General features: G+C 45.7%; 1 protein-coding gene, 1 long non-coding RNA gene and 1 other non-coding gene across 11 annotated transcripts; all 3 read left to right on the top strand.

The window, feature by feature from the left end:
- The first annotated feature begins 9,144 nt into the window (after positions 1-9,144).
- On the top strand, positions 9,145-22,994 carry LOC107374019 (uncharacterized). Of its 9 annotated transcripts, XM_070546905.1 has the most exons (6): positions 9,145-9,504; positions 20,721-21,045; positions 21,125-21,396; positions 21,631-21,817; positions 21,928-22,227; positions 22,345-22,994. In XM_070546905.1, exons 1-4 carry the CDS (start codon positions 9,383-9,385, stop codon positions 21,671-21,673), a joined length of 762 nt encoding a protein of 253 aa, XP_070403006.1. In that variant the 5' UTR covers positions 9,145-9,382; the 3' UTR covers positions 21,674-21,817; positions 21,928-22,227; positions 22,345-22,994. The 9 variants fall into 9 exon arrangements, with proteins under 9 accessions (XP_070403006.1, XP_070403005.1, XP_070403012.1 ...); XM_070546904.1 differs by having other exon boundaries at positions 21,928-22,994; XM_070546911.1 differs by lacking the exon at positions 9,145-9,504 and adding an exon at positions 10,382-10,519 and having other exon boundaries at positions 21,928-22,994.
- Positions 17,709-18,601, top strand: LOC107374018 (uncharacterized). Its single transcript, XR_011517206.1, has 4 exons — positions 17,709-17,842; positions 17,957-18,044; positions 18,133-18,252; positions 18,331-18,601. It is a non-coding gene; the product is annotated as an uncharacterized lncRNA (long non-coding RNA).
- On the top strand, positions 19,285-19,390 carry LOC129163746 (U6 spliceosomal RNA). Its single transcript, XR_008563545.1, has one exon. It is a non-coding gene; the product is annotated as a U6 spliceosomal RNA (small nuclear RNA).
- Positions 22,995-24,140: the final 1,146 nt, after the last annotated feature.

Genomic DNA, 24,140 nt, shown 5'->3' with positions numbered 1-24,140 from the left:
GAGAAGTAACTATCTTTTATACTTTTTATTTGTAGTAAAAAAAACTTACAAAAATTAAAAGCATTACAGCTCGTTTAGGGGGATTAAGACGGTACAGGACTTTGTTTTTACCGTAATGCCGTGAAATGCTAACATTGTTTTAGCTAGCATGCTGCTGCATTACACTGCTGTTAACCAATATATACTTGTACTTGTGGAATTTTTTAAATAAACACCATCCTGATTGCATTAAAAACCACATGTGAGTGTTTATTCAACCATGTTGTTCATCATCACGATCGTGCATGTTTGGGCTCTGATTAGTTTTATCTTCACTTATAGAAAATCCAGCCAATAACTGGGTTTGCTAGTTAGCTTTTGGCTACCTAGAAAATCTGAGTGTTTGTTTCATATGTTGTTTATTTCACATAAGACAGGACAGCACGTCATGTAAACTAAACATAACATTAATGAAAAATAAGATAATCTGTTACTGATCAGCAGTTGCTCAGGTTTTGTATGAACTGTAAACCTGGTTTTCCTGCAGCTTCTCATCCAGTCTTTTGCTCCTTTATTTAGATGGAACATCCAACATTTACAAAGGCCAAGAATGGGACCCTGATCCTCAAGGCCTCAGATGAGGCAAAGGCCGTGGGACCCCAGAGGCAGGGGTACAGGGCCAAGCAGCCAGAGGAGGTGGAGGCGGAGGCAAGGGCCCACATCGCCAGCGAGGGTGGCGATGTCAACAACGCCACCCTCGTGCTGAGCCGGTGGAAGGTCCAGTTTGGGACGTACCAGGGCAAGACTTTCCACTGGCTCCTGCAGAACGACGTGGGCTACGCCGTGATGGTGGTGGTGGCTTCTCACCAGAAGGAGCAAGAGAGAACTGGCTCTCAGTCCCCTCTGATAGCCAACAAGGTGGGATCTCTCAGCTCCCCTCCTCTGTGCATAACAGAGTTTGATCATTCTAACCTTTACTTTGTGAACACACAGGACGCCTTCACCCGTTACTCCTTGGCATGCCTGGAATTTGCTGAGGCAGTCCGGTTCCGGCAGGCGTTTGAGGAGGCGCGGGTGAAGTCCCTCCAGCCTGGTCAGGAGGGACTGGCCCTTGTTGGCTTTGGGGACTTTAAGTTTGAGAGCCTGCAGAGCCAAAATGATCCGGTGGTTACTTTTATTAATAATGATGATGATGGTATTATTTATAATAATAATAATCCACTTAGTTTGTAAGTTCCTTTCTAGACAGTCATGGTCTCCCACCAATAGAGTCAAAACACAACAACAACTTACAAGTTAGTCTGAATGAACTTCTGTGTCTCACCTGTACAGGTTTGTCAACTACCTAAGGAGGACGACGCCAGCTCCAGGCTCGCAGATGGAGAACGCCGTCTGCTACGTGAAGAAGAGGGACAGACAGAGGGAGGGCGCTACTGCTGCTGCTGGTGCTGCCACCACCTCCACCCCAGTGGCTGCATCCTCCTCCAGCTGCAGCAGAGTGTCTGTCTCTCCTTCCTACCAGGGGCCGAAGGCTGCATCTCAGTATGTTTTCTGTCTATTTAATCTCTGATGGTTTACAACACTTTAAAATAACATTCTGTTGAACAAACACTTTGTCACCTTTCAGATTTGCAGCCTTTGTGTCTGGGCGGCGTTCTGTGTCTGCAGTGGAAATGCAGGCAAAACTGAAAAAGATGGTGGCCCCTAAGTCTGTTTAATGATCTCTTTTGTATTCTTTTACTCAAGGTCAGCACATTGAGTGTTTCACTCTCACACTTTCTGGAGCAAAAGCCTGATGTTTGATGGTTTGATTTCCAGCCTCCTTCAGACCAGCTCGTCCACCCACAGCATCTGGGGAGCCCAGTGATGAAGAGCTGGTCCAGGCGGTAGCTGACCAAGGGCAACGTAAGTGACAGAAATGTGCTCATTTCATATTTTGTTGGTAACAGTCAGATGTGAACAGATGTTGACTCGTTTCTCATTTTTCTCTACTTCATAAAAACTTGTGTAACGACAGATGAACTGGGAGTGTCAGTAAGTTTGGGTTCAGTTACACTTTGATTGGTTGTTGGTAACTCACAAGTAGCAACCCGCTGCCTCTAACTAGTCTCCATCACTGATGTCATGGTCTGTAGATGTCACCTTGCTCTGTCTTGCCTAGTCACCCTCCCAAACACACCTGGTGCTCATTAATCGTCAGATCCTCGTCTCTCTGGCTGCTTCCTGCTTTGACTTGTGGTGTCTGTGCAGCTCACAGTTCAACTGAATTGTTACTAGTCACTAACTCGTGGCCCTTGTGCTTCAGCCTCTGGAGTACAGGCACCCCTCCTGCTCCCTCCTCCTCCTCCTTCTCCGCCGCCTTCCTGTGGCTACAAAAAAACATCTGCGGGACGGGAGGAACCCACAGACGAGGAACTCCTGGAGACCGCACAAGAAACTCCAGCGCTCCCTGCTGCAGTCCTCCCTCCCCCACCTCCTGCTGCCAGCTCTAAGGTGAGGCATCAAACATTAATTCAATTCAAAGAAACTTCATTAATCCCAGAGGGAAATTAGTTTCAGTACACAATTCTGAGAGCAGACATACCGTAAATCCTCTAATACAGGCCCGGGCCTGTATTTGACTCAAGCTCATCAAGCTCCAGGCCTTTATTGGAAGGAGGGCCAGAATTAGAGGCATTTGTATTTGAGCAAAATGAACTAATGGTTCGCTGGAGTTTTTGACAATTAAAATTGCACCCACATTTTCAAAGTTAAACACATTTCTTTTAACAACGGTAGTTTCTGCTTCAGCCATCTCCCCCCTCCCCCTGTGCAGCGGCCGCAAACTCACTGATGCGCCTGCAGCCTCTCGGAGTTCCTGCTGCTCTAAACATTAAAATAATTATTTCATTTTCTGTTCCTCACTTCTGATGACCTTCAATGGTGTCTGTTTGTTGCAACCAGCAGGTACAAAAACTAACTTGTTTTTATTTGACTGTTTTTCTGTCCTGTCTGTTTATTATCTTCCTGCATCTCCTCTCAATCCTAAAGAAAAACTGCTACCTGGGTTCATATATATTCACCTCATGAGTTACCTTTGAACTGCAGTTCTAAAAGATCTACCGACCGCTAAAGCAGCGGAGTGCTCGCTGCTCGCCGGCCGCATCAGTGATCGGTGCATCACCGGATGACAAGGTGATGCGCCCCGCTCCACAGCGAAAAGCATCAGGCGCAAATAAAAGACAGAAAACATCAAAGGAAATGAACCGACATGAACGATCTCGTGTTAAATTAGTTTTTGAGGTGGCAACACCTGATTTGATAATGTTACTGTGGCCGTGCTCAGGACGCAGATCTACCGACCGCAAAAACAGCGGTGTGCTCGCCGCTTGGTGGCCGCATCAGTGATTGGTGTGTCACTGGAGGACAAGGTGATGCGCCCCGCTCCACAGCAGCGAAACGCATCAGGCGCAAATAAAAGACAGAAAACATTAAAGGAAATGAACCGACATGAACGATCGCGTGTCAGTACCGACGCTCTGGCACAGCGCGTTGCCCCCCCGAGCGCAGGAGCTTGTCACCTGCTGACAGCAGGCTGCTGTCTTTTCCGAGGGCTGCATCTTGCCGGTCATTATCACGTGACAGCGACTAGTCGATGACAGGCATAAAAAGTCACAATAGTGAAGTCGACTAGTTCAAACAAGCCCTATTGCTCCCCAGTGTTCTGCAGCATAATCAGCACGTTCTCTTTGAACTTGATAGTGTGATGACCTGGCTGGGGTGGTAAGCCAGGTGCATTCTGGGTATTGTGTTATATGTGTTTCCTATCATTCTGCTAGTTCCTATGTGTTGATTTGCGTGTTGTGTGAGTGTTATGTAAGCCACAGGGAAGGTGATGTGTGTTCTGTGGAGCAGGTTGAATTAGCATGGTTAACTGACACCGTGACTCTGTGTGGTAGGAGCGTGATAGAGGATCGGTGTCTGTAGCGTTATAAAGTGTTGAAGAAAAAGCCTAATAAAGGTCTGTGTGAACCTCTACTGCCTCCTGCTGATTGATCTGGGGACTATAAACTAGTGATGGGAATTCCGGCTATTTTTAGAGAGCCGGTTCTTTTGGCTCAGCTCAAAATAGAGCCGGTTCTTTTGGCTCAGCTCACCAAAAAGAGCCGGCTCTCAAGTGGCTCCTCAGATTTTCTGTTGTGTAGAGTACATTTATAACCAAAATAATGCAAAACTTTATGTAAAATGATTTACTAATGTAAAAAAATGCTATATATCATATATTTATCATTTCTATGGGTTTAATAACTGAACACTTTCAGAAATCTCCACTTTCCGATGTCGCATTCTCCTCTCTCTCGCTCGCATTTTTCCTCCTCCTCATTCCCTCTTGTCTCCCTCCTCCCACATGTGCTCTGCTGTGTGTCTGAGTCTGATCCTCCCTCTTCCCGCCCCTACTGCTCTGTGTGTGGACAGTCTGGACATGCAGTTACACATGTTGACCAATCGCCTGTAGCTTTCACCAAAGCAAAAGGGGAGGGGGGAGGGGAGGGGACGGCTCCCAATGACGAGCCAGCTCCCGTCGTTCACTTCAAAGAGCCGGCTCTTAGAGCCGGCTCGTTCACGACTGACACATCACTACTATAAACCTGCCGCTGAGACACACGGTGTCCTACAATATCAAATTTTCGCCTCCTCTTAATCTCCGCACGGTTAAAGGTCTATCACTGGCAAATCAAAAGTGAGACGAGGACACAACCGCCCCCCGTACTTGCTTGTTACCACATTCCACCCGGCCACAATAAGAGACCGGCCATTATTCACCTCTGCCAACTCCAACACCGGCCAAAATATGAGAATTGGCCAAAATATGAGACTCGGCCGTTAATTGAATGCAGGCCTGTATTAGAGGATTTACGCGAATGGGGGTGAGGCGGTCAGTAGTGCAATTCCCCTAAACGATGGTTGGTCGATTGTTCAAGTATGACAAAGTGACCCTGTGGAGATGCATGATGGGTAATTTTGTCACCGGGGCAACTCAAAGGAGAAATTGTTTGACATTAGGGATGTTGTATGCTCTAGATTAACAGTAGATTGTAAGTGACGAGCAGCTGCTCGTAGCTGCAAGTTAGTTGAAAAAATGCCAACCACCATCTACTGTCTGTGTATGTTATGGGCGTGCTCTCAAAGATGGCGGTCCACCATTTGCATATTTTCCCCCATTGGTTCTACATTTCATGTATTTCTGGGGTCCTGTGATATAACTTGCAGTCAGTTGATGTCTTGTGTAATACTGAGCAATAATTTGTGCTTAATTTCAGTCAAATCTTGAATAAAATCATGAAACAAAAGCATTTGTTTTGTTTTTATTTTGTCTGGTTCCATCTGGTGGCCCAAAAAATCCATTACACTTACCTGTATGTTATTGTTACATGTGGATTTGTTTGTTGTTAATCAGTTGTTTATTTAAAAACAGTCCTTGGTGTTTTACAAATTCACAACTTTCTTCAGATGTGGGATTAATATTCTGCTTTTAATTCAAAGTTTGTAAATTTCTAGAGAGAATTTATTCAATTTTAAATGCTCACACTGTGCTCAAAAACTCACCATCTCATAAAGTCATATAAATTCAAGCAGTCCAAGATGTGTAGATGACAATTCAGGACACGTCAGGACGTTTGTTTTACTGTAACAAATATTTTATTAAAAATTGGAAATGGTCAATAACCATCAAAATTATTGTCACAAGCTTTAATGTTGTTAAAAAATACAAAAATAACAGTACAGATGACAAACATCAGCATCAATTATTTCAAAATAAATGTGTAAAAAATGCTAAACAAAGTTACAGCTGACAAACAGCATTGGTTTGTGCAAAGAAAAAACAAAAACAAACCAGACACAAACTTTGACAGTAAGAAAAAAAAAACATTTAAATAAAACGACAGCTGCAGTGCATCTGCGTCTGTGCAAATCAAGCTAGCTCCAACCGGCTCTGCAGAGCTCAACTGTACCAAGTACAACAGAAACTAAACAGCAGCGGTATCGCCTTTGGAGTCTCTGTGAATTTATAGTCCATCACGGGGTAACTCGGCGGAGGGAGGACGGCAGGCTGAGGAGGTGCCGGAGGAATGTCAGCCGCTGAGATGGAAGTCAGCTTGGTGATGGTGGCTGGCTGTCTGGTGGCGTGGAAGCTGACGAGTCTCTCTTGATGAGATATGAATTCATGCACCGTTTTTGAATTGATTTTTGGTAGAGGAATGCCCACTCTGCTCAGAACAGGGTCCTCTACCAGAATCCGGTGCTGCACCTGCTCGTACGCCTTCAGGATGGCCGTCTTCTCTGGGCTTTTCTTTGACCCGTGGGACAAACGCAGCCACAGCATCTTCACAAGCGTGTACATCAGTCTGTTGTGCTGAGCGCTGATCTTGTGTGCTGGTGTGTAGCGTTTAGACATCTTTAGTTTCTGCACCACAGCAGCTTCAACCAGGTCGTCCCTCTTTGTCCTGCAGTACAAAGTGTTTCCCCAGTGACTCCTGTACAGCTGAGTGAACTGCTGCGGCTGCTTGTCGTGCTCCTCCACAGCATTCCAGGCTTTGAGGATGCCATCCCTTGCCTTAGTGGTGACAGAGAGCTTGTTCTCCGTCAGCCCAACGTACACAAGAACAGAGCAGAACCTTTCCAGCTGCTGGAAGCCAGGGAGGGGGTTTGCACTGCAGACGTCGTCCTGTGGAAAAAACACACATTTTTCGTTAAAATAAACCACTAAATATCCAATAGTGACCAAAATCAAATGAATGAAGTGCTTACAAAAGCTGGGTGGTGCACAGTCGCCGTCTCATTGTTGGTGAAAGCGATGTGGGGCAGGTCAGCATCCAGGGCTCCATCCTCTGCATCGCTGTGATAAACCTCGTCGGTCTCTTCCTGTTCTGGCTGTCCAGGCTGAAGCACCTCTTCATCAGGTTCTGGACCATCCTGCGGGTGGTGGAGGGAGTAAGTGATGGACGGAGGCGGGAGATGTTACGCAAGTGAAAATAAGCAGACCGGGTAATATTGTTGATGTGAGATTGAAAAGAAAGTGTGCTGTCGAGGATGACGCCCAGACTCTTAACATGAGGGGAGGGAGTAACTGCTGAGTTATCAGTAGAGATGGGGAAACTGTTAGATGTAGAGAGAACGTGAGGTGTGCCTACCTACCAGGAGGACTTCAGTTTTAGAACTGTTCGGTTTGAGGAAGTCGGAAGTGAACCAAGAATGGATTTCTTGGAGACAGAGGGTAAGGGAGGAAGGTGGGAGTGAAGTTGAGGGTTTAGTTGAGAGGTAGAGCTGGGTGTCACCCACGTTAACAATGAAAATGAATGTCGTGTTTACGGAAAATGTGACCTAGTGGGAGAAGGTAAATGATGAAAAGAAGGGGCCCCAGGGGCACACCAGCAGAGACAGGAAAATGATTGGATTTAGATGACTTCAGCTGACTTTAGTTTCCTTTCAGATAAAACATACGACCAAGACAAACAGATGGAGACCACACTCACTTAGCCGTGAGCACGGCAGGAAAACCAGCTTGGTGAGCCTCACTAAGCTGGGACAAAATAGCAGGGTCCCACGCAAGCCACCGTCCCACGGTGCCGCCATCTCCAGCTCTTGCAGCCTTGGTGCACGGCCCGCAGCACAGCACCTCAGTCAGCATTGTGTACCAGCTGGACACGTCACAGATGTGGCGTACCTGTGGGACAGATGGGAGAAAATGACATTTATTTTCAAATCGTTGTTTCACACTTTGGTTTTTGTGAAAAGTCACATATTGTGTTAATATCTGATGATGAGACAAATACCCGGTGATGGAAGCCAGATTTGTACAGGTGCACGTCACGTCCTTTCCCCGCCCACCCATCTCCACGCGGACACTTCAGGGAGCATCTCCAGACCCCAACAGGTCTCCAAACACCAGCTTCCCCAGACGCTGCTGTCGCGTTGGTGAAGAGACGCCGTTGGCTCTGAGGAGCTTCTCTGCACACTCGAGGGCAGTGGCCTGGTACAACAGCTCTGGATGGGGCACAGGAAACCACAGCTTTTTGTCCCTATAAAGGCCAGACTCCTTGGTGGCCAGGAGTACGGGTTGCTGGCGATTCAGGGGAGCTCCTGGGTTGACTATGCGAATCACTGGTGATGTCATCTCCAGACCTGTGCACAGAAAGTTGTTTACATCCTGTTTCATGAAACAACTGTTATATTTGACTGAGACAGTCAATAAGTCATGCATAACAAAAATGCATCTTTAGGCTACTACTACTCCCAAAATTCACCCACCAGTGCAGCCCTGAATCCCTGCCTCTCTGCATCCATTGTGCCCGGAGCTTGTTGGACAATTGTTTAACAACCAGATTATGATATAAACACTTTACGATGAACCACAAGACGCACTTGTGTTATGACTGACATATGCATGGTCATATAGTCATTGAAAGCTAAATAAAGACTAACCTGAACGATCTAAGCACCAACAGCTTTGAAAGAGACAAAAAGCAGCATGCAACATCACGTGGAGTGATTAAAACGAGTTTATTTTTTTAATCTTATCAATATTTAACTAGCATAAATGCTACTAGCATTTTCGCTACTTAAATATTACCAGATCGGATCGTAGATCGTAGAAAAAATGGTTTAACCATTTTTAGGTACGATTGTAACTCAACCTTAAAAGAAAAGTTTGTTGTTTTATTGTTTTCTGGCCTCATCCCCCCAGCCTCTTCGCCTGTTCTGTGATGATATCAGTTCGAACGGGTAAAAACTCGGTTAAAACACAATGACACACACTAATCGCGGGTAACTTACGAAGAAAAGTTTAGAACTGACCTTTTTAAAACACGTAGTTATGTATTTTCCCGCAGGTAACGGTGTCGACGTATCCAACTCGCGCTCGGGTCGCCGGCACCGGAATGTTTGCTGGGAATCCGAAGGCGCACGCGAGGAGCCGAGTCGAGTCGAGTCGAGCCGACCAATCAGAAGACGGAACGTCAGTTTCACTCCCAGCCAACCGGGAGGCGATGTCCAGAGTCGCACCCTGGACGAGCAGCCAATCCGGAAGCCGAAGTGTCCGTGGTCGACCCTGGACATTGCACCACCCTGGACCCGACGCCTGCGCACGATCGGCCGGTTGCTGTTCACCAGGGACCGTGCTGGGAGGCCGCGGCTCATCACGGAGCTCAGTCCCTGGTGGTACCCTCCCCAGCCCCGGGCGGTCTACAATCAGCCTCCCGCCTCTCCCGACCCCTTCTTTGCATGTCGGCTCTTCCTGTGGATGCCTCACAGGATGTGGCACCTGCAGCTGACGTAACCCCAGCCTTTGTGCAGCGGCATCCTGATAAAGGCTGGGCTCTACAGGACCATCCGGAGGGTCCCGGACATCAACGACTGGTATATCATGGCCACTGAGTGCCTGGCGTGCCGTCGATGTAAGAAGAAGGTCGGAGGGTGGTCGCAGGGCATTGTAAGGCAGCTGCCCCCCACCTACAGCTGCCAGTTTCCAGCTGTACTCACGTACAAGTATGAGAGAAGTGAAACTGTGTGCTCGTGTGGGTGTGTCCAGCAGAGTTTAATGTGGTAGTGTTTGTTTTGTTCACGCAGGCTGTCCTGTGACCAGAGGGTGGTTGCGAGATCTCGCACTCGCACCATTTACGGTTACGACGTGCTGACGCGGCTGGACGAGTACAAGGCCAGGATCACGTCCACCTTCGGATCCATCCTAAAGATGGATTCCACAAAGAAGGTCGGTCACCGCATTGTGTTTACTTGCTGCTCGTGAACAACAGTTCTGCTGGTCTACGCAGGAAGTTCTCTGTGTGCAGGTGACAGAAGAAGCTCGCAGGTGCCGCCTCTGGCACGGCCGCCTGGGCTACCAACGTGGGCAACGAGCACGGCCAGGTCCTCATGAGCGTCCTCACTTGCTGCGAGGGCTCCGAGGGCCTGTCCAAGATGGCGGCCGGACTGATGAGGCGGTACCGATTAGCCGAGGTACCTGCCCCCCAGCTCATCTACGTGGACCTGCCCCCCAGCTCATCTACGTGGACCGCGACTGCTGCAGACAGGACGGCATGTCCAAGATGGCTGCCTTATTTCCGGTATAAACTTGCATCGTTGCTGACTGACTTGTTTAGTTGTTTATTTAATTTTTCATAGCAATGATTCGTTATTTTGTTGTGAATTACTTTAATGGATCACCAGGTCACCTGAATTTCTAAACAATGTCTTTCTGAAAAATTTAAAACAATCAGACACCCAAATACATTTCTGTAAACTGTTCATTTTCAGGTGTCAGTAAAAGCTTGAGCTGATTTTATAATTAATCACACTTGAACGTCGGCCAGTGCCAAGTACTTCCAGGCGTTCCTGATTGAGGGACTGGTCAGGTGGAACGAGGACCGCGCAGCGGCAGCTGAGGGACACGAGGCGCCTCTGCTGTCCTACAGTGGCCACCTCAGACATGCCCTTAACCAGAAGAGCCAAAGGGTGCTTGGTCATCAGATGGTTAAGGACTTCACCAAGCCTGCTGCTTACACAGGTAGACGAACAGAGAAACACGTTTTAACCCGGCTAGCTTGGATAAAGAAGATGAAGGGGGTTGCTTTGATTATATTTGTTCATATATGTCTTCATCACTCTTACTTGAGTTAGAAGATCAAGGTCTATCGTATTTACTGTCTTTAAAATATGTTGTTTAGGAGTGCCACACACATCATAAACTAGATAGGCTAACCCATCTGCTAAGGTTACACGTTCTACCAATAATCAGACTGGTGATGGAGAAACTACCACACCGTCTGATGGTGGAGCCCCAACGCCACTACCCTCTCTATATGACAAACCACCCTGTGGGATTGAAAATTTCGCTGTCCTGAGAGATATGGCCATGTTCCACCGAAAAGAGTTCAAGATACATGGTGGCCAGATAGGTGATAGTGTGACGGACATTAGCTATAATAACATCAGTAAACAAATTGATGAAGGATTAAAGGAACAATACACACAAAGTGAAGTGATTCGTGCAGTGTTGCGGATCATAAAACCTGGACACTTCAAGGACGTGTTAATAAGTAAAGATGAGATGTCTATAAATGAACTAAAGAGCTTTCTGAGACTGCATATGGGGGAAAAGGGCACCACAGAACTCTTCCAAGAACTGATAACAGCTAAGCAGCTTGAACATGAAACACCACAACAGTTTCTACATCGTATGGTGGGTTTGAAACAGTGGCTGATACTCGCATCAAAACAGAAAGACACTGAGATTATATATGAAGCAGAAACTGTACAGAATGTGTTTCTGCACACAGTTTATCAGGGTTTAAGTGAAAAACACGAAGATATAAGGCGTGAGTTAAAACCTCTCCTCTCAGAAAAGTCTGTTTCAGATGACGCCCTTCTAAGACAAGTCATCAGAACAACCGGCGAAGAGAGCGAAAGAAGACGGCGCCTTGGGCGTAACCCACGTGCCAAATACGCTTATGCACAGAGGGGGCAGGTGACTTCAGGGAAGTTGGGAGACAGTAAAGAGGACCCCCACTCCAGAAGTAAGGATGAAGACATGCAGAAGCTGAGTGCACAGGTGCATGCATTAACACAACTAGTGGAATCGCTGACACAGCCAAAACCAACTGATACGCGACCCCAGGCTCTACCACTGGAGTCTTGTTATTGTGCCAGCTATCAGACAAGACCACAACAACATAAAAAGGTTAAACAACATGGATGTCCCTCTTGCATTGAACAGAAGCTTGCTAATTGTCAACACAGTTTTTCATGTGGTGAAGAAGGGCATCGTGCGTTAGGCTGCCTAAACTGCAAGCAGTCGGGAAACCAACAAAGGTCACATGTGAGGGGCGACCTGTGATCGAGGACAACATGCAGTCCCAATCAAATGGTAACAATACTAAACAAATTCCACAGTGCCAGCAGCAAACGTGTTTTACCAACATGTCTGCCACTGACGAGCCTACATCTGAAAGAGTGGCACAGTTAATTGGAAAAAAAAGTCTGCTAAAGTGTAACATGAATGGTTACGCCGTGACAGCTCTGCTTGACACGGGCACCCAGGTTAGTCTTGTGGACAGAGCCTGGAAGCAGAAATACTTACCTTGACAATTAGCAAGCTTCTGTTCAATGCAAGAGGGACATCCGTGTTGTTTAACCTTTTTATGCTGTTGTGGTCTTGTCTGCTAGCTGATAGCAACTTTACTAACGCAGAAAGGGGAGCTAACACATCTGAAGAGGTGGCAGTAACGATAGGCCATCATGATTTTGTTCTTAAGCAAGGGCAAATAGCTATTATAAAGTTTCCAGTGCCTGTTAGCTTCACCCAGTCGGTTGCTCTGTTTGAACTTTGCACTGATTACGATCAGGTTGAGCGGCTGGATGTGGGAGATGGTCTAGTTGAAGTACATCACACAGAAAAACCCTTTGTTGACATTCCAGTGGGCAATATAACAAAGCATGAAATTATACTACCTCATCGCACAATGCTAGGAAACATCCAGTGCATTGAAAAGATTATTGAAACTGACCAGACAACTAGAACTGACACACAACCCACAATCAGTGGAGATAACAACACAGACACAGCAGCAGGTTGGCACCCTCCAGTCGACATCAGTCATCTAAGTCCGAGAAACAAGTTGTTGTGAGACAGATATTGTTGGAGGAATCCAAAGCTTTTGCTCTCAATGACACCGATATTGGCTGCATTTCAAATCTACAAATGACAATCAGTTTAAAAGACGACATACCGGTACACCGCTCCTATTCGGCCATTCCTAAACCTCTTTACAAAGAAGTTAAAGAATACATTCAAGATTTGCTAGCCAGGAATTGGATAGTTAAATCCGAATCACCATACTCTGCTCCTGTAGTCTGTGTGCAGAAAAAGGATGGCACACTGAGGCTCTGCGTTGACTATCGCCTTTTAAATCGTAAGACCATTCCACATCGACATCCACTACCGAATCCAGGACCAAATGAACACACTAGGGGGATACCACTGGTTCTCTATATTAGACCAAGGGAAGGCGTATCACCAGGGCTACATCTCCGAGGGATCCGGGCACCTCACTGCTTTTATAACCCCCTGGGGTCTATGTCCGCATTCCTTTTGGCCTGTCAAATGCCCCAGCAGCTTTTCAGAGGTGTATGGAGGAAGTCCTGGACTCCTTAAGAGATGAGTGCTGCAGTCCCTATCTGGATGATGTGCTTTGCTATGCCAAGACTTTTGAGGACCATGTGGAAGGGCTAAGGAAGGTCTTAAGGGCTCTTCGACGACATGGCATAAAACTCAGACCTACCAAATGCAAGTTATTCAGGAAGGAAGTGCGCTATGTTGGAAGGCTGGTGTCAGCCGAGGGTGTGCGTGTTGACCCGAAAGACATAGAAGCAGTCCAAGCCCTCAGGGAAAAGACACCAACTACAGTTGGAGGTGTCCGAAAACTGTTAGGTTTTCTGAGTTACAAGAGAGCTTACGTGCAGGACTTTGCAAGAACTGCCAAACCACTGTATGATTTATTGCAGATCAAAGGGAACCATGCCGTTCACCCTCAGCAGAAAACCAGTAAAGGAAAAGCTGGACAGCTTTCTTCAAAAGTCCCTATTCAGTGAACTCAGGAACACCAGCATGTTCTGGACAGACTAATCCACATCTTATCCACTCCACCTGTGCTAGCTTATCCCAACTTTGACTGCCCTTTTGTATTACACACAGATGCATCGGCCGAAGGCCTTGGAGCTGTGTTGTATCAACGCCAAGATGGAAACCTGAAAGTCATTGCATATGGATCGAAGACACTGTCTCCCGCAGAGAAGAGGTACCACATGCATTCCGGGAAACTGGAATTCCTCGCCTTAAAGTGGGCGGTATGTGAGAAGTTCCGCGATTACCTCTTCTATGCTCCTTCTTTTTTGGTATACACAGACAACAACCCCCTGACTTTTGTCATGAGCACAGCCAAACTAAACGCTGTAGGCCACAGATGGGTTGGAGAGTTGGCTGATTTCCGCTTTGAAATCAAATACCGTCCAGGCAAAGCCAACGGTGATGCGGTCACCCTCTCTAGGTTGCCTCGTGACATTAGTAAATATGTGGATGAATGCTCAGAGACCCTTTCGAGAGAGTCCATTCAAGCAACATGGGAAGGGACCCAGGCTTCCAGAGACAAAGATGTGGCTTTTGTGGCTATCCTGGACCTTTCGCATCAAGGCTTGGAGCCCTGCACGCTGGGAACTCAGTCTTCCATAAGCCATGAAGAGCTAAGACAAGCACAAAGAGAGGACAAAGTAATCGGTGAAATCATCAAACTGAAAGAACAAAACACACAACTCACAAGTCACACCAAGAAGGCTATGAGTGGTCCAGTGAAGAGACTGTTGCATGAGTGGGAAAGGCTACACATTGAAGATGGGTTACTATATAGAAAGACGGTACAGAGACGAAAGTTGGTTGTGCCTGAAAAATATAAACTGATAGCAATAAAATACCTGCATGATGAAATGGGACATGTAGGAGCACAAAGAGTGACCAGTCTGGCCAGAGACAGATTCTATTGGCCTTACATGAAAAAAGACATTGAGGTTTATGTAACAAGGAAATGCCCCTGTATGAAGAAAAAGAAACCAGTAAGTCATGTCAGGGCTCCCATGGGCTCTATCGTCACTGCGTCCCCCCTGGAACTGGTGTCCATTGATTTTTTGCACCTGGAGTCCAGTGTAGGTGGCTATGAGTATATCTTGGTGGTGGTAGACAATTTCACAAGGTTTGCTCAAGCTTACCCCACTCGCAACAAATCAGGAAAGACAGCAGCAGAGAGGGTATTCAGTGACTTTATTCCAAGGTTTGGTTATCCCCAAAGACTCCATCACTACCAAGGCCGGGAATTTGAAAATAACCTTTTTAAGGCCCTGCAACAGCTTTCGGGGGTTGACCACTCTAGGACAACACCTTACCATCCCCAAGGTAATCCGGCTGAGAGGTTCAACAGGACACTCTTACAGTTACTTCGCACCCTGACAGACAGAGAGAAGACCAGATGCAAGGAGCACTTACCTCAAATGGTTCATGCTTACAATTGCACAAGGCATGAATCAACAGGCTATTCACCCTTCGATTTATTGTATGGACGGCACCCACATTTGCCAGTGGATCTCCTCTTTGGTCTGACACTACAGGAGGAAGCCACATCTCTAAGGGGATTTGTGGAAAAGTGGGCTGCGAGGATGAAACAAGCCTACAAAGTTGCCGCTGAACACAGTCAACTATCAAGTGACAGAGGGAAACAACATTATAACCGTTAAATGAAAGAGTGGTTCTGCAATCAGGTGACCGTGTACTCGTGCGCAACTTGAGTGAGAGAGCTGGTCCAGGAAAATTAAGGTCCTACTGGGAAGACACAGTATATGTGGTGAAAGAACAAATGAATAATAGTCCTGTGTACAAAGTGTCCCCAGAGAAGGGCAATGGTGGAACTCGTACATTACACCGTAACCTTCAACATCTGGCGAATGACTTACCGATTGACATGTCACCACCTTCACTGAGGTTGAAAAAGGGCAAGGGCAAAAACAAATCACCTTCACACATGGAAACCAGAAATGAAAGGTCATGGAAAGGAAAAGGAAATCAGTCCATGAACAGTGATCTGTCGTCTTCTTCAGATGAAGAGGAGGAGGGTTACTGGGTTTGAATACCTGCGAGGCAGGAAGCTTTCCATGCACCTCATAAGGTCATTCCGGAAATGGAGGACGCCCATTGCCACAATCAATGCACACCATGCAATGAAACGGGGAGAGACTTCTTAAAAGAGGAAACAGCTGGTCCATCATGGAGTCAAGAGGGAGAATTTGGAACAGAGACACAACCACAAATGCTGAACAACACTCAGGCAGGCTCAAGTCCAACAAGGTCACAGATGGTAAACCCCTCCTCAAATCATCTGACCAGTTCCAACCAGTCAGCCTCTGGTCAGTCCATGGATCAAAGAGCTTTTGTTCGGAAATCTACACGTGAGAGGAGGCCTGCTCAACAGTTGACTTATGAGTCTTTGGGACAGCCCTCCTATTAGCCAAAACATATGGTGAACTCTATATCTACAGATGGGAGGGGGTATTCACAAGTGGGAGGGGCAGAACCTTATTATATTCAGGCACTTTTCCTTCTTTTGCAAGCGCCTCAGTTGATGTGGCCATGGCCAAGTTGGTGTTGCCTGGTGGCCAATATACCACTCATGCTAGCCCTTGTTGGGGGACAGTTATGTCACTCTGAATTTGAACCTTTGTGTGTGAATCCAGATGTTTAACTCTATGTTGTGTTGCAATGCCAGGAGCCTTCTTTCTTTCTTTTTTGTTGGGAAATATGTGACGCACACAGAAAGATGTGGTCACATTTTTCATATTGATGCTTTAACCATCGAATGTAATGTATTCCTGTGTGAAAAAAAATATATATATATATATTTAATGGATTCCAGGCTAAAAGGAAAAGAAAAAAAAAACTTAAATAGAGTCTAAGGACATTGTTATTATTAGTCTTTGTCAACTGTTCTGTAAAAGTAATGACCTTAATGCCAGTAGAGGGCAGTATGATACTTGGCCGGGACCACCGAGAGTTTGGAGCGGACGTTAGCTTTTCCTCCTTCTGAGACGAGGAGCTGGCGCAGCAACACATACTGATGTCGTGTCTGCTCGTTTGACTGTTTTAACAGGTTAGTATCGTCATATAAGAGCGATAAACAGGTGAAAACGGGAGAAAACCGTGTGAAGATGTGTTAATCGTTTTTGGCGAAGTTTTGTTCTTAATGTGTGGTTAATGAGCTGTAGGCACGCGGCCCCATGGCGAAGTTGATATGGCGGCACATTAACTGCGTCATGTTTATTTGGATTTTACCCTGTGTGCTCCATGTAAAACGAATGGCATTGCTGAGAAAGAAGGGTTATTTTGTTCATGTAGGTGAATAGTGAAAATAGGCAAGGTAGTTGATGAGAAGGAGTTGTTATTTAAAGTGGTTTACGTTTATATTATTTTAAAGCTCATGTGGAGTAGAAATATTTTGTATTATTTTAAAGCTCATGTGGAGTAGAAATATGTTATTAAGTTTGTTCCATTAGTGTTTTATTATTTTATGAACATGTAGTGATGAACCAGTATTGTAAGAACATGTCAAATGCAGTAAAATAAGTGTCTGACTATTCAGAATTGGTCAAAGGGGAACTGGTTAAACAAAGTGAATGGTAGTGAATGTTTTGCCTGACATGGTTAAAAGTGTTAATATAAATTCTGCGACAGGAGCTGACGCAACACCATGCTGCTCGTTTGACTGTTTAACAGAAATTATAGCAGTCTGACCGCGACCTCTGGTGGTTAGTCAACGCAATTACAGTTTATTTTGTTTGTTTTCCACCTACGACAATCCACTAGAATAAGCCTTTACTCTTCGGGTAATTAAAAGAGGGCAAACAGCTGTTAGGCGTTTTATTCAACCGATATAGTAAAACAAGCAGGTTTCTTGATAATGGACCAGACAGATCGTGTGTGTACTGTTTAAGAGTGCTGAGAAGTTGGTCAGCGGGACTAAAACCAACGAATACCATAAATATTCAGTGTAACACAACGAGTTAGGTGTTATTGTTATCACGTGTGCAGTGCTAGAGCCACGGTGTTTTCATAGCGTTTCTGAGATGAGTTAAACACATTTATCCTCAACGTTAAAGCCGGTGTTCCGGGAATTTCTCTTACCCCGTAAACCGTCCTACCCGTCGTTCTTGCGCATGCGCACAACACAAAAAGGGAAGCACGACGCATCCGGCTGTGATTTCATGCTACTCCGTTGTCAGATTTGCAGGAAAATAGGTAAGTAGTTAAGTATTAGTACTTTTTATTGATTTATTTAAGCCTTTGTGATTGTTTGTCAATATTAAATTAAAGTCGCTATCTGCTTTCTGCACAAAACTGTCGAATTTGCAGCTTTGGTTAAGTCTGCTGTGGTTACTGGACATGTGGTATTTGGACAACACTTCTGAATCCGCAGCTTCGGTGTTTTAAGGCTGTTTCGGTAATGTCGCTATTTAATAAGTTAAATTATTTGCATTGTTAACTGCACATATTGAAGCTCAGAAGAAAATGTCTACTTACATTCATAGATATGGAGAAGAATTGGAAAGACATTTACACATTCATTTCTGCGGGCTCCTACCCTTCAGGATATGACAAGGCTCAGAGGCAAAACCTCAGAAGATATGCCTCAAAATTCAAACAAAAGGGTCAGTAATTTATTGTTAATCCTAACAACTCATATATGTGGTTACATTAAATTCTAAATATATATTGTTTTACTGCAGATGGAGAACTCTTTGTTGGAACCAGAAGAGTAGTAAAAACCATGGATGATGCCAGGAAGATTTTTCATGAGTTTCATTCATCTCCAATCGGAGGACACACTGGCACACACACAAAACGCTAAATGCAGTGTGTTCCAGATTTTACTGGTTTGGTATGACAGTTGACATTAAATTTCTTTTTCAGTTCTTTGTCCCTGTGTTCTGTTGGATCTATAAATGTCAAATATATGTATCTGTAAATATATTCAGTAAATATATACTGTAACTATAATGGAGTGAGTTCATTGTCAAAGTTTTTATAGTCAGGTCTTCCAATCACTTCAATGGTGACAGCTGTATAACTTAAGCACCTTGGCATGCAGACTGCTTCTACAAACAAGTGCCAAAGCATGCTACCTTTGTTATTATAAACTACAAGCATAAGAATTATGTGCCAAACCATGCTACCTTTGTTATTATAAACTAGAAGCATAAAAATTTCATGCCAAACCATGCTACCTTTGTTATTATAAACTAGAAGCATAAAAATTACGTGCCAAAGCATGCTACCTTTGTGAATATGACCTACAAGCACACTTTAATGGGTAAAAAGAAGTGTCAAACCGTACTGGCTTTATGAATATCAGCTACAAACATACTCTGGCAAAGTTAAGTGGTAAACTGTCATACCTACTTAAATTTGTGCTGGAATTATTGTTTGGCAGCAGAAATGTGCATAAATTACGTTCAGTAGGACGTTTTGTCAAAGTAGGACGTTTTATCAGAGGACACCGTAAAATTATCCTACGGGTAGGACGTTTTGTCAAAGTAGGACGTTTTATCAGAACACCGGCGCTTCCGTTTGGTCCGCCCACTTCTCCCATAATGCATCTGGGTCCTGTGATCAGCACCGTAAGTTACTACACAGCCCGAACATTGAACACTTGAATGCAGCTCAGGAATCGCTCTTTCGTCGTGTTAGCTCGCTAACACATATACTAAAATTGGAACGATACAGAGAAGATTAGCATGGCCCCTGCGCAAGGATGACACGCAAATTCGTGAAGCGTTCCTCATTTTTCTTTTTGAATAACATAATAACCCTAAATGACACTGTTATGAAGCAGTTAGGAGCGTGTCCCCCTGCTCAGTTCCAACATTTGACCAATCAAATGACTGGGTTGTTCCAAGTTAGAGAAGCAAGGGTTTTCAGCATCTAACCAGAGAGCTGGATTGTTTCAACTCTGAAATAGATCCTCTTTCACTCCGAGCTGACGTTCCTCCGCTACTGAACTGACTGAGACGTACAATTGTTACTTTAAAACAACAATTAGACTTTTAACATGTTAAAAAACAGTTTGTTGTCTTATGAGCGATGTTTAAGATATGGTAGTATTTTCTTCTGGCCTCAGGAGGAGGAGAGTAGTGTGAAATGATCTTTCACCACGTCCCCAGGGTTAGGGTTAGGGTCAAGAGTACAGAGAGCTGGTGGACCACTTTGTGGCGTGGTGTGGGGACACTCACATAATCTTGAATGTGAACAAAACAAATGAGATGATTTAGAAAGAAATGGGAATAGCTCAACGTGCATTATTGGGGAGATGGGGGAGGTGGTAGAAGATTACAAATACCTCGGTGTTCATCTGGACAACAGACTGGACTGGAGACACAAGCGTGAAGCCTTCTCCAAGAAGGGACAGGGTAGACTGTATATCTTGAATAATATTTTAGATCCTTCAAGGTCTGCAGCAAGAGGCTGCAGATCTTTTACAGGTCTGTTGAGATCTATGGGCCACCAGCTGTTGGGGCAGCAGCATCAGAGCCAGCAGGGACCTAAAAAGGCTCAACAACCTGGCAAAAAAGGCTGGTTCTGTTCTGGAGACGACTGAGGACCATGCACTGGAGATGATGGTGCAAAGAAGGATTTTTCATAAAATCAATATTATAGACAACACTGAGCATCCTCTTCATGCAACAAGCATCTTCTTCAGAGCTGCTGTAACACAGGAGATCTTCCTGCCCACAGCGTCTTTAACCACTCAGAGTTCCAACTGAGCTCATTATTATTACTAGTATTTATTTTAATGACTGCTTTGAATAATTAGTTAAGACAACACTTAACTTCCTTCTGGGATTAATAAAGTCATTGTGGACTTTAGACAGAGAACCTTAGTTCTGTGGAGTCGATGAAGAAACCCAATAATGAACCGGTGACACTGCTGAACTCAAACATGTTTGTGATGTTCTCTAACGTGTAATAAATGTGGCTTGTATAAAATCCACTCCACCGCCTGCTGCTCAGCAGCAGTTTCTCCTCACACGAGTGACAAGTATGAGAAGAGTGAAACTGTGTGCTCGTGCGGGTGTGTCCAGCAGAGTTTAAAGTTGTAATGTTTGTTTTGTTCACGCAGGCTGTCCTGTGACCAGAGGGTGGTTGCTATGCTGAGATCTCACACTCTGGGCAACAGTGCCACTCAGCTGTGCAACACCCTGCGGGAGCAGCATTCCGACGCCTGGATGCGGAGAGCGATTCAGTACCTCGGCGTCTGCGAGCAGTTCCTGGCCTTGGGTACCACGAGGGGGCAGATCGCACCACCTCCCCAGATGCCCCCTGTGCCCTCACCCGTCTGGCTGCTGACCATTTACGGTTACGACGTGCTGATGCGGCTGGACGAGTTCAAGGCCAGGATCACGTCCACCTTCGGATCTATCCTAAAGATGGATTCCACAAAGAAGGTCGGTCACCGCGTTGTGTTTACTTGCTGCTCGTGAACAACAGTTCTGCTGGTCTACGCAGGAAGTTCTCTGTGTGCAGGTGACGGAGAAGCTCGCAGGTGCCGCCTCTGTCACGGCCGCCTGGGCTACCAACGTGGGCAACGAGCACGGCCAGGTCCTCATGAGCGTCCTCACTTGCTGCGAGGGCTCCGAGGGCCTGTCCAAGATGGCGGCCGGACTGATGAGGCGGTACCGATTGGCCGAGGTACCTGCCCCCCAGCTCATCTACGTGGACCTGCCCCCCAGCTCATCTACGTGGACCGCGACTGCTGCAGACAGGACGGCGTGTCCAAGACGGCTGCCTTATTTCCGGTATAAACTTGCATCGTTGCTGACTGACTTGTTTAGTTGTTTATTTAATTTTTCATAGCAATGATTCGTTATTTTGTTGTGAATTACTTTAATGGATCACCAGGTCACCTGAATTTCTAAACAATGTCTTTCTGAAAAATTTAAAACAATCAGACACCCAAATACATTTCTGTAAACTGTTCATTTTCAGGTGTCAGTAAAAGCTTAAGCTGATTTTCTCATCTAATCACGCAGGAACGTCGGCCAGTGCCATGTACTTCCAGGCGTTCCTGATTGAGGGACTGGTCAGGTGGAACGAGGACCGCGCAGCGGCAGCTGAGGGACACGAGGCGCCTCTGCTGTGGCCACCTCAGACACGCCCCTAACCAGAAGAGCCAAAGGGTGCTTGGTCATCAGATGGTGAAGCCTGCTGCTTACACAGGTAGAGGAACAGAGAAACACGTTTTATTTACTCGTGATGTTTAATGACACTGTGCACCAATACTTTGCTAAGAAGGGCTTTGAACCGTTTACATTTCCACAAAATCTCAGGTGAGCTCATCGGGGTGGAGTACCTGTTCCAGCAGACAGGCCGCGTGCTTGAGGACGTCAGCGTGGACCCTGACGCTCGGGACGAGGCTGCTGCCGTCATCGACCTGGACGAGGTGGACGAGGGCATCCAGGAGGACGTGGGCGACTTTGTCGCCGCCTTCGTCCTTGACCAGCACTTCAGGAGCAGCCCGGTCAGGGGGTCCAGCTGTCGCACCCGGGTCTGAGCCAGCACATCCTGCCGCCCCTCCCGACGTCCCTGGAAGCCAGACTCCTGTAGAAAATCACTCCTCTGATTCAGAGGTCTTTGATCCCCCATCTGCTAATCATTTCACAGCTGACCCACCTAATTTTGTTTTTTCAGTATTCAGAGATAATTCAGAAATTTGACTTCTTTTTCCCATTTTCTTTGTTTCTCAGGAGGAGATCCAGGGTCCTGACGGCCAGCCAGGATACCAGCATGTCCTGAAGCTGGCTCAGCCCCTGGTGGAGCTCAGGAGTCTCCAGGGGCTGTCTGACAGCAGGGTAGACAGACTGTGACAGACACTGTCACTTTCTGGCCACTAGAGGGCCTCAGTACTCTGCCTGCACAGTTGCAGGCTGTTGGATTAATTGGGCCTCCCTGTTAAAAGGCAGCTCTCATTCTGAGAGAGACATCAGTTGGGCATTGGCACGGAGGTGTTGACGCTCCTCTCTCTCCTTGTTCAAGACGTTAAAGTCTTGTGTGTTACCTGAGTGGTACTCCCAGTTTCATTACCTGAGTGGTACTTATTGTTTTGACACCTTAGTGGTTCTAGTTTCGCTGCCTGAGTGGTATTTTTGGTTATATTGATAGTAGTTTGTGAGTCCTCATTTAATGAGAGACTTTGCTCACCCTTTTGGTGCAGCTTTTGTATTATTCCGTGTACCTTTATTCCAGCCCTTTTGCGCTGAGCTTTTGTTTATTAAATCGTTTAATTAGTTAGAAATCCCTTTCGTTGTTTATACCCAGCATTTGGATGACCTTTTTGTTTCCGTTTTCAGCCCAGAGTGCTGTTTGTTTTAATAAACTTCCTTCTAAGAGTTTTAAATGAGTTTGTTTCATTCACATACATACCTTTCTTTACTCCCTCCATCGTGCTCCTAGCGAAGCCAAGGGACGTAAAACGGACTCATCACGCTTTGGCAACGCCTGCCAGAGCGTGACAAACAACGGATCGTCTACCCTAGCAGATACCGGGAGAGGCAACCAAAGGAGCGGTTCAAGGCAGCGAAGGGGACTTTTGAACAATCAAATGACTGTTGTTCCAGTTTTGAGAATTACGGGTTCTGAGCATCCAAAGCTGGATTTTGTTTCAACTGAAATGTCCTCTGAGCTGTGATATATATGATAAACTAATCTTTCACCATAACCTCAGTTGGCAGTTAAGTCTTCATGCAACAAGCATCTTCAGAGCTGCTGAAGGAGGTCTTCCTGCCCACAGCCTTCAGCGTCTTTAACCACTCAGATTTCCAACTGAGCTCATTATTATTACTAGTATTTATTTTAATGACTGCTTTGAATAATTAGTTAAGACAACACTTAACTTCCTTCTGGGATTAATAAAGTAATTGTGGACTTTAGACAGAGAACCTTAGTTCTGTGGAGTCGATGAAGAAACCCAATAATGAACCGGTGACACTGCTGAACTCAAACATGTTTGTGATGTTCTCTAACGTGTTATAAATGTGGCTTGTATAAAATCCACTCCACCGCCTGCTGCTCAGCAGCAGTTTCTCCTCACACGTGGTTTTCGCTCCACGTTTGCTGGCTGTTTACCTGTGAACCACACCTGGTTTGTTGTTGGGATTTCTGTCCTGTCACACTATTTCTAACCTTCGTCCTCAGTGGTTTATTAATTTCCTCACCCACGCTCCTGTTTTCCTGTAAACCCCAAAGATGTGCTATCGACACGTGAATAGGACGGGAGATTGGATGCGTCGAGGAGCTGAGGGACCAAGCTCTTTTCTTCAGTAAATAAATGATCCGACAAGAATACCAACAATCTAAATGTGTTAACAACAACCTGCTGTACACATGGACATGTAAAGAAAGGAACTTCACAATAAAAGCTCACTGCAAGAATTTGAACACTTTTATTTGAAGTTATGAGTCCCAAAGATAATTAAGAGAATGTCTATGCCTAGGTAGGCTTCCTTCATAGAGGAAGGTAGCAGAGGCTACTGCTGCAGCTGCT

The sequence above is a fragment of the Nothobranchius furzeri genome, chromosome 18 (genome assembly GCF_043380555.1).
Source record: "Nothobranchius furzeri strain GRZ-AD chromosome 18, NfurGRZ-RIMD1, whole genome shotgun sequence".
Lineage (NCBI taxonomy): Eukaryota > Metazoa > Chordata > Actinopteri > Cyprinodontiformes > Nothobranchiidae > Nothobranchius > Nothobranchius furzeri.
The sequence above is the reverse complement of the archived record's forward strand: the minus strand, read 5'-3'. Positions and strand labels throughout refer to the sequence as shown.